The sequence below is a fragment of the Symphalangus syndactylus genome, chromosome 4 (assembly GCF_028878055.3).
Source record: "Symphalangus syndactylus isolate Jambi chromosome 4, NHGRI_mSymSyn1-v2.1_pri, whole genome shotgun sequence".
Lineage (NCBI taxonomy): Eukaryota > Metazoa > Chordata > Mammalia > Primates > Hylobatidae > Symphalangus > Symphalangus syndactylus.
The window spans coordinates 108,194,005-108,204,311 of NC_072426.2; the positions used below are offsets into that span (position 1 = coordinate 108,194,005).

Below are 10,307 nucleotides of genomic sequence, written 5' to 3' on the forward strand. Positions count from 1 at the left end.
AACATCAGAAACAATATGAGTTTGTACATTGCTATTTATGCTATTCAATATTATACTGAATGTCTTAGTCACTGAAGTCAGGCAACAGACAGACTTAAGTGTCGTATAGATTTGAAAGGAGATTCAAAATTGTGGTTGTTTCTAGGTAATGCAAATATATAGAAACTTCAACATAATTTGTAAATCACTTTAACAAAATTGCTGAATACCGATGTATAGTAACAATTAATAATGTGCCATTATAGCAATGACAACCGATTACCTCCAATGTGTTTTTTTAATTTTGGTATTACTATTGGGGGAGCTGGAAGGTGTTTACAATCACTTTTTTTTTTTTTTTTGATTATAAAAACTTCCTCTTTAATCAAGGCTTTTAACATGAAGAGATTTCTTGAATAAAATGGAAAGTTTCCAGTACAATGAAACATAAATCCACAAGTCACCATACATACAACACCCGGGAGGAAAAAACAAAAACAGGAAGTTTACATGATCCCTGTAACGGCCATGGTCTCAAACTCAGAAGCTTCCTTTATCTGCCAAGTGTGTTCCGGATACAGAGCACATCATGGCTTCTGGGGTCACACTCAGCTGAGGCTGTGGGTCCACAGAGCACTCATCTGGCTGGGCTATGGTGGTGGTGGCTCTACTCAAGAAGCAAAGCAGTTACCAGCACATTCAAACAGTGTATTGAACATCTTTTAAATATCAAAGTGAGAAACAGGAAGGCAACATAATAATGTTATCAGAAAGATGTTAGGAAGTAAGGGCAGCTGTGTAAAGCTTGAGGCTGAAAAGTAGCTTGCCAGCTTCATTTCTTTGGCTTCTTGGGTAGTGGGCGCCGGAACAGCAAGATGTGAGGTTCTGGTTCATGGATCATATAATGGACCCATCCCTGACTCTGCTGAACGCCAAGATTCCTCCATTCAGATTCAGACATCAAATGGGTTTTAGGGACCAGCTTGGCTATGTCCTTGGGTAGCATGACATGTCGATACTCAAACTCCTCGTCGTCGTATTTGTCCGAATAGTAAATTTGTTTGTGCGACATGATCGCTCGATTTGCTAGCCTTCAGCCCCGCGCCGCCAACCTCCAAGCAACTCCCAACAGCACTACAATCACTTTTAATGCAATCTTTGCTCCATTACATAAATACTATTTGGTCAGCTCGAATGTGTCAGGTAACATAGTAGATCTATTTCTGTTAAATGTCATTCTCTTGTTGGTTTGTATTTGTGCTTTTAATCTCAATTTTTCTATTTATAACTTTTAAACTTTTTTTATAGAAGCATGTTATACTATTATAAAACATATTGAATTTACTGTAGTACATAGACCTATTTTTTTACTCTGACCCTTCAAGGAAATCTTTTCATTTTCTTGTTGTTTTACTTTCTCAATATTATTTGTGAGTGGTTTATTTTCACCATTAGTCATCATAAAACAAGGACACTTCAACCTTGAGAAATTGCTTATCATCATATAGGATGTCTGTGTTGCCAAGGTCTTATCTCTTATCCACATTTGTGCTAGATTAATAATCATTCGAGATGCTCACGCAAAAGCAGGCTGATGTGTATAACTTTTCTTTCTTAACATCTAGCAAACATCTTGTTTATGTAGCTTCTTCATTGTGAGACAAAGTTTAATCCTAGCTCCTCTGTCTCAATGAAAAACACATCATGTACATAAAAAGTATATAAAAATCATTTTGGTTTTCTTGAATTACTTTAAATTTTTGAAAATTACCATAAATCCAATTTGTAATGTAGCCTTTCCTGTGTCCTTATTTGACTTGTTTTACCCTAGGAATTTAGTTATTACATCTTAAAAATTTTGGGGACAAATTTTTTTTCAGAGTTTAAAGTTAAGAGTTCACAGTCTTCTACTCAGATGACAGATAGAGTAAAGGTATGGCATTTGAGGTAATAAAAAAGAAGAGAGGATCATTTTACCTAATCTCTATGGCACAGTGTGAAGAAATGAATGTTTGTGTCCCTACAAGATTTAGATGTGGCCAGATGCAATGACTCGTACCTGTGATCCTTGCACTTTGGGAGACTCAGGTGGGAGGATAGCTTGAGGTCAGGGGTTACAGACCTGTCTTGTTACCAAAGTGAGACCTCGTAACCACAAAAAGTTAAAAATGTAGCTGGGTGTGGTGGCTTATGCCTGGGGTCACATCTACTCTGGAGGCTGAGTGGAAGGATGGCTTGAGCCCAGAAGTGTGTGAGGCTTCAGTGAGCTGGGACGGTGCCACTGCACTCTATCCTGGGCGACAGAGCAAGACCCTGTCTTGAAACAAAAGAAAAAAATGTACATGTTGAAGTTCTATTCCCCAGTGTGATGGCATTAGAAATTGGAGCCTTTGAGAGGTGACTAAGTGAGAAGGACAGAGCCTTCATAAATAAGACTGGTGCTCTTACTCAGGAGACCCCAGAGAGCTCCTTACTCTCTTTCTGCCAAGTGAGGACAGAGAAAGAAGATGATCATCTAAAAACAAGGAAGCAGTCCCTCCCCAGACACTGAATCTTCTTTAGCCCTCATCGTGAACTTTCTTGCATCCAGAACTGTAAGAAATAACTGTTTATAGTTTAACCCACTGTTTATGGTAGCATTGTTTTTAGTAGTCCAAACAGACTAAAACAGGCTGCTCTTCTTACTTTTCATTGGCTTAGAATGGAGGATTTTAGTTATTTTTCAGTCTAATTATGGAAAATCTTTTCCAGATACTGGAAATTAATTGTTTACCAGTTCTTTTCAAAGACATCATATGAAAATTTCACATTTTTATTTGAATTATATCTCATTTATTGAAATATGAGAAAGGTTATACACAGGCTGCCAGTTATGGGTCATAATAAATTTATAATCCTGCAGACTGATTTAATATTTAAATGTTCAATACAGTTAGAATAAAGTCTTAAGCATAGAAGAGATTCTCTGAATGGATATTCAGAATTTCTCCCCTCTTGAATTCTCTCTCATATTTGATTTTCAGATCAGTCACTGGTAATCAACAGTTGTAGTGAATACCCAATCTAAGACTCACATTGCATAGTGAGTGATAGAAATAGATAAAGACTGACACAAAGGAAAGGGCCAAGTGACAGAGATGAATACCAAGGGTAATTCACTTGGATATAAACTATTCATTCCAACATAATAAGAGAAGATAGAAGAAATAAAGCTATCTTACTCTACCTGGATTCACGTACTTAATCATTCTAAGTACATGCCAGTATAAGAATCTCTCTCTAAAAACAGACAGTTGTTAAAATGGTTAAAAGTTATATTTAAAAAAGCAAAAGCCAAACAGATACTCTTCTAATTAGTGAATTTTTTCCCTTTGATGTATGGATGAACCATTATCTTTCTTAAGAAAGCCTTAGAAGCATATATCACATATGATTTGAAAATGGATCTGTTTGACATTTCAGCCAGCAATAATGAAAGTTTTTATATTTTGTGTCCTTGCTATAGAGACAAACTGTTGATAGAGGAAAAGAAAAAGAGAGAGATATTGTATGTTCTTACTCTTTTAAAAAAAGCCCATAGGAATTAACTAAACTAATTTTTAAAATATGAAATATACATAAATGAAAACAGTTATGCACTGAACTTTATTTGCAGAGTAAAGTTGTTGATGTATTACCCAAGGTGTACTACTGAAAGAATATAAATTTATAAAAAAGCAGTTTTTTCTTCGAGTACACTACATCCCATCAGAAGAATGAATAGGAGGTTACTTAGCATTAGCCTCACATTGATAAAAAGGCTTACATTTTATGTTTTAGCTTTTATGTTTGCTTTTGAGAACTAAGTACTATGTTAGATTATTTATAAACTAATTTTTGAAAGCACAATTCTTCATTAGGACCATGCTTAATGGAAAGCGTCTAATACTTTTATGATTATTATTTTGGCTGTGAAGTTACTTGTAGCTTTAAAAGGTCAGTAGCACTATTGGCTCAACTTAAGTATGTGCCTTTGAAAGTTGTAGTATTTTCCTCAAATCCATCCAGATGCTTATAAAGCACCAAACAAAAGAAGACCATTGCGGTTATACATTGATGAGCCACATGAGATGAAAAAAATCACAGAATGCCTGATTCTATCTATTCTCTATTTTTACAAAAAAAAAAATCTAGAAGAGGTTAGTAAGTAACTTATTCTGTTAGTTGTTGAAAATAGATATATCTATGATTTTTAAAATTATATTTCTACAGTAGAGAAATTCTTATTCACATTTAGATGGATTATTTGCAATCTTATTTACATATACATTTATTAATAAATATATAATGTAATTCTTAGAAATTTTATGTAACTGTAAACTATCTTTTTACTTATATTTTGAAATTGTGTTACTCTTCATTTTAGAACATTTCAATATATTATATCATGGCTATAAATGAGATTTACATAAGTTAAAAATTATATGTAAGATAAATAAAGAAAAAGCACTAATTTGATGAACTATATTAACATTCTTATTTATCAAGTAAATAGAATAACTACTTTCTAATCTAATGACATTGATTGCTGTTTTCTAATTAACAATGATAATAACAATAGATAATAATGTCAATAGCTATAATATTTGGAACGTACTTGACCATTGGTTAACAAAGGTTGTTTTATAAATTGTGCAGACTAAAACCAGCACAATTTATTAATTTTTTTAAGGAAAATATTTCAATGCTTTATTTTATATCTGTAATTGTGTAAGAAACTGCATACACTGGAATCTTATAATCTATTGAATATAGATCTAGTGAATTATAAACTCTGTAAATGTTCCTTTTTTGTATAGATAATGTTTGCTTATTTCTAATCCTTAAATCATTTGATATGTTTAGAATATTTTATTTCTTAAACATGTAAATTCTTTTTTTTTTTTTTTTTTTTTTTGAGACGGAGTCTCGCTCTGTCGCCCAGGCTGGAGTGCAGTGGCGCAATCTCGGCTCACTACAAGTTCCGCCTCCCGGGTTCACGCCATTCTCCTGCCTCAGCCTCTCCGAGTAGCTGGGACTACAGGCGCCCGCCACCACGCCCGGCTAATTTTTTGTGTTTTTAGTAGAGACGGGGTTTCACCGTGGTCTCGATCTCCTGACCTCGTGATCCGCCCGCCTCAGCCTCCCGAAGTGCTGGGATTACAAGCGTGAGCCACCGCGCCCGGTTTAAACATGTAAATTTAGAATGGCTAAATTTCTATTTTTATTTTAAAGAATAAACATTTTTAAATGAATATTTTAAAATATCCTACAGTACAAATAAATAAGTGTACAGTTTTATAACTACTAGAAGTTACCTTACATTTGACTATTAAATGACAATAAGTTTGAGTATTTTGATAAATTTATTAATATACTACTTACAGTTATTATCTTAAAGGTGGAATATCTAAATGAAGCTTCTATTTCTTTAACTTAACAGAATTCTCTACTCATAATCATCAAATAATATCACACATGTAAACACTGCCCTAATGTTTTTAAATTCTTTTAGAATTTTGCTCATCTCATTTTGACCTATTTCAAAACATCCGTAAACCTAGTTTACACACTAATTATAATTTTGGAAAATAAAACATAAACATAATATTAATCCATAACTGTTCCAAAGTTTTTCCTTATTTATTGACACTTTTAGTTATCACTATATCTTTTTTATGTTTTAGAATGATAATAAACCTAATTAAGATCATTTAGGAAATTTAACAAAGTTTTAATATAGTCATAGAATTACTTGACATGCTTATACTAATAAAGTCATTATATCCTAAAAATTATAACACACAGTATTTCTTTCGCTGTTCATTTTGATTAACCAAATTGTAATTTGTATAAAATGACTGAAATGCTTTCAGGGGAATATTTTTATCTTTGATGAAAGTTTTATTAAACTTCCAACAAAAGTATTGCTTATTAACATTTTATAAGATAAAAAATTTATCTGCATTGTTTTTGAATCATTACTTTCAAATAATTGTCACCAATAAACTGTTAACACAAACTCATTCTCAGAATGAATTTACAAACTAATTTTGTTTGCAATAGATAACTGCCTCTCTCCTCAAGTGCACTATCAAACAAAACCATTATTTCATTGTTTCATTGCTTTCATAACACAATGTTTATGATATTAAAAAAATTATGACAATTTTGAAAGATTATTTTTAAAAAGAGAATAATGTAGATTTTAACAGTATATTTACTGCTATTCTTGTAACAAGTCTTGAAAGAGATTTATAATCACTTCATTTTTTAGCTACCATTAATTTAAAAAATGAGTGATGTCTCTTTAAGATGATAGGAATATAGACTTGCTATTTTCTTTATTACTTTATTTATTAGATCTTTTGTACTTGTCTAAGGGGATATAGCTCAGACATAAATGTCAAATTGGGAGATACAACAATATTTTACTTTAATACAAAAATCATTTGGTATCCTACTTCAAATTTAAATGTCATTATAGTTTATTTCAATAGCATTCTAGATTCTTATTAGGCTCGCGTGCACGCATGTGTGTGTGTTTGTGTGTCTGTGCACGTCCTCGCTAGCTGATTACAACGTAGACTTCCTCTCTCTTTTTATTTTGGATAATGTATATTATGACCTCATAAAATGTCTTAATGAACTAATTTTACATAGTTTTCTTAAATGAATTTTTATTAGGTCATCAGCATACAGTAACTATATCAAGAAGAGAAGAGAAAATCAATAGCATGGGTTGATAACACACATATATCTGAGTACACAGATGCAGTCTTAGGGAGAGGAGAAAGACAGAGAGAGAGAGAGGAAGTTGTTCAAGTTCTATGAAATCAACAGAGATTGAATTTACCCTGAACATCTTGAATTATAAAAAATAATTTGGTGATCTATATCACTGTCAACATAACTACACTGTAGAGAGAAATGTTGTCAATGACTGTCTATGAATGCTTAGCCTTGAGGAAAAAGCTGAGAATCAGTGCATATTTTGCCATGAAGATGTAAAATTTTTGCATTTTGCTAGCCCTGTTGCCTGAGTTCAACAGGGAATTTAGATAGTAGGACATAAATTCAAGTAAACTGAAATTAGAATACATGTTTTACAAGGTGGTTTGATAATTTCTTAACATTTTTTAAATAATTATTTTACTTTGGTGATTGTATAATTATAAAATATTTCACTATAAAATATTTTGTTGACTTAAAGTTATCAAATAATACAACTCAAATATTGAATTAATATATTTTATTTCATAATGCCTGCAAATAAAATTAAACATATAGGTCAGAAAAATAGTATTGGTTTTTAATATTCTTCATAGTTCTTTTTAATAATGAATATTATGAGATCATGCATTCTCAGTGAAATTTTACCAAGAAAAATATTTTTTCTTCTTAGGAATAAGCAGCAGAACGTATTTGCCAAAATGTGTCATTCTGTGTCAAAAATTTGAAAAGGTGTACCTGTTATTAATAAAAAATATACAAAACTTTTGTTCTTCTAAAATGTGATTTGGGGAGATTGAATTTTATTATTCTAATTTTAAAAATATAAAACCATATACACTATCTAATATATTTAATAAATGGGGAAAATAATAGAATAATGGTGATGATTATGATAATTATAAGATTGTAATATTTATAATGGTAAATTATTGGTAACTTATTAATAGATAAGTAACAAACAGAGACAAAAATATCCACATTTGCCTACTTATAAATCTAGGCTATTTGATCTTAGTAAGCCTTTATTTTTAGGAGAAACAGAGATGACCTTCATATTCATTAGAACTATAGTTTCTAATACGTTTGAATCTAAAATTTAAATCATTAGTGGAACAGTGAGCGGAACTTTGGAAAAGATAAACATTCTCCAGACAACAGAAATTTTTGAACCTTATATAAGCTAAGTTGATTTAGCTATTTAATTAATGCTTAAATAAATAACTTTCGGTTTTAAGGTTAATTCTGTTTTAAAACTGAGGGAAGACAACAATTTTCTACACGCTATTCTCTTTTTAGTTCAAATTATCTTGTAGTATATATCGTGGAAACTTAAAGCTTAGAAAGCCCTAATGATGTTAGAAAAACAATTATCCAAAAGAGCATAACAGTCCTTGAAAGGGATGTATTAGACACAGATGTGCTGCTACTTTAAAAGAGACTGATAGTGCCGAAAGGGAACTAAACTACAGAAGCAACAGCCTAGACAGAAAAGAAGAAAACCATTTTTAAGAGTTGCTTTTTCCCTTTTTCATCTTCTACATTAGGTATGAAATTAGTGTTTACAAGTACTAGATTTAAAACAGTTAGAAATTTATATATGCAAAAATAGTTTTTTTCTGCTTTAATTATTTGTAGTATTATAATATTTCTCCATGTTACTTTGTACATAGGAAGATAAATTTAGGGTTTCCAAGAGTCCAGTTAGAAAGAGAAGATGTCCATTACAGCAGAAGGAGAGTAATGGGCTGAGAGTCAGAAGACTGAATTTTATTTTCATCTCCATATTTAATAAATGTTTCTAGTCTTGACTATATTACTCAATGTTTTAAAGTAGGCTTTCTTAATTTTTTCATAATATAATCATAATCAACTCTGAATTTTGCCATGTAATTAGGAGAATCACAAATAGGTAGTAAATACATACACACATACTTATATACACACACACGTTCATACATGATTTTATATATGTCAGGAATTAGTTACTATAGAAAGATTTTGAAAGCAACTTTACTGCTGTGGTGCCCAAATTACATTCCTATTTGATAATTTGCTACAATCTACAACATAGAAATAAGCTGGACTTACATTCAGAAATAGGTCCAGAGTGAGCTTTTCAAATTTAATAAAAACTGTCAATACTACATTCCTTTCAGTCAATGATCAAAGCTTATGAACTTGTTTTAATTATAAACAAAATACATTCAATCTAGAATTGTACTCTAAAATCTATTGAATAAATATGCATTGAGTGTCTATTACGTGCAAGCTAACATGGTAGCCCTTGGGCATACACCAAAAAGGAACTTAAATATGGTCCCGATCTCATCCCAATAAATGTGTTTAAGAATGTTCCTGGAGGCCGTGCGCGGTGGCTCACGCCTGTAATCCCAGAACTTTGGAAGGCAGAGGCGGGCGGATCACCCGAGGTCAGGAGTTCGACACCAGCCTGGCCAGCATGGTGACACCCCATCTCTAGTAAAATACAAAAAAAATTAGCTGGGCGTGGTGGCGGGCATCTGTAGTCCCAGCCTCTCGGGAGGCTGAGACGGAGAATCTCTTGAACCCAGGAGGTGGGGGTTGCCACTGCAGCGACAGAGAGAGACTCTGTCTCAAAAAAAAAAAAAAAAAGAATGTTCCTGGAAATCTATTTTGCAAAAATATAAAATTTTTGTCACAGCAATTTGTTTTTCTCTACCTATTAGTGTAGCTGAAAATGTTGTTTTATCATTTTGTATTTCTTCTTTTGTAAATTTTATATTAATGGTCTACCAAAGTTTTATAGAACATTTCTTTCTTATATTTTAGGAGTTATTTTTGTTTGAGATGATATTCTTTTATCATCATGTACTCAAATTTGTTTGCTATTCATTTATTGATTATGAGTTTTGTGTGGATAATGGGAATAAGGCTCTCATTTGCCAGTCAATTTACTCTAGTAAATATAAAAGAAGGAGTTTCTGTTTAGAGAAAGGGCAAATGGGAAAATAGAGAGAAGAGAGTTGGAGAAGAAAGTTTGCTTTTGCTTTACTCTTCCTTGTGCATCTGGTTGAGGGGGAAACATACACACACACACACACACACACACACATCACTTACCTATGTCTAACATACATAGATATGTATCCTCAAGAAGTGACACTGAAGTGATGCACCCATGAGAATTTCACTTTAATATAAGGGGCTGATTTGGAAACAGGGATGGAAAACACTTTCTGTTCTGTATTTTCTTATGTTGCATGCCTAATAACTGAATTGAAATGCAAAACCAGCATGTTCTAAATTCATGCTGAAAGTTTTGAATAATATGCAAGGTAGCATCCCTGAATTATATCATGATTTTACTATAGTTCTGTGCTAAGCCACAGAAATTTTTAGAAATGTCAAATAAAAAAAAAATGGTGGCTGGGGGCAGTGGCTCACACCTGTAATCCCAGCACTTTGTGAGGCCAAGGTGGGTGGATCACATGAGGTTGGGAGTTCGAGATCAGCCTGACCAACATGGAGAAAACCCAGCTCTACTAAAAATACAAAAAATTAGCCGGACGTGGTGGTGCAGGCCTGTAATCCCAGCT

At 32.4% G+C, this 10,307-nt stretch overlaps 1 protein-coding gene across 1 annotated transcript; it reads right to left on the reverse strand.

Annotated features, from left to right (window-relative positions):
• Positions 1–325: 325 nt before the first annotated feature.
• LOC129480315 (cyclin-dependent kinases regulatory subunit 1) lies at positions 326–1,108 on the reverse strand. Its single transcript, XM_055274039.2, has one exon. It carries the CDS (start codon positions 1,049–1,051, stop codon positions 812–814), a length of 240 nt encoding a protein of 79 aa, XP_055130014.1. The 5' UTR covers positions 1,052–1,108; the 3' UTR covers positions 326–811.
• Between the last annotated feature and the right edge of the window lie 9,199 nt (positions 1,109–10,307).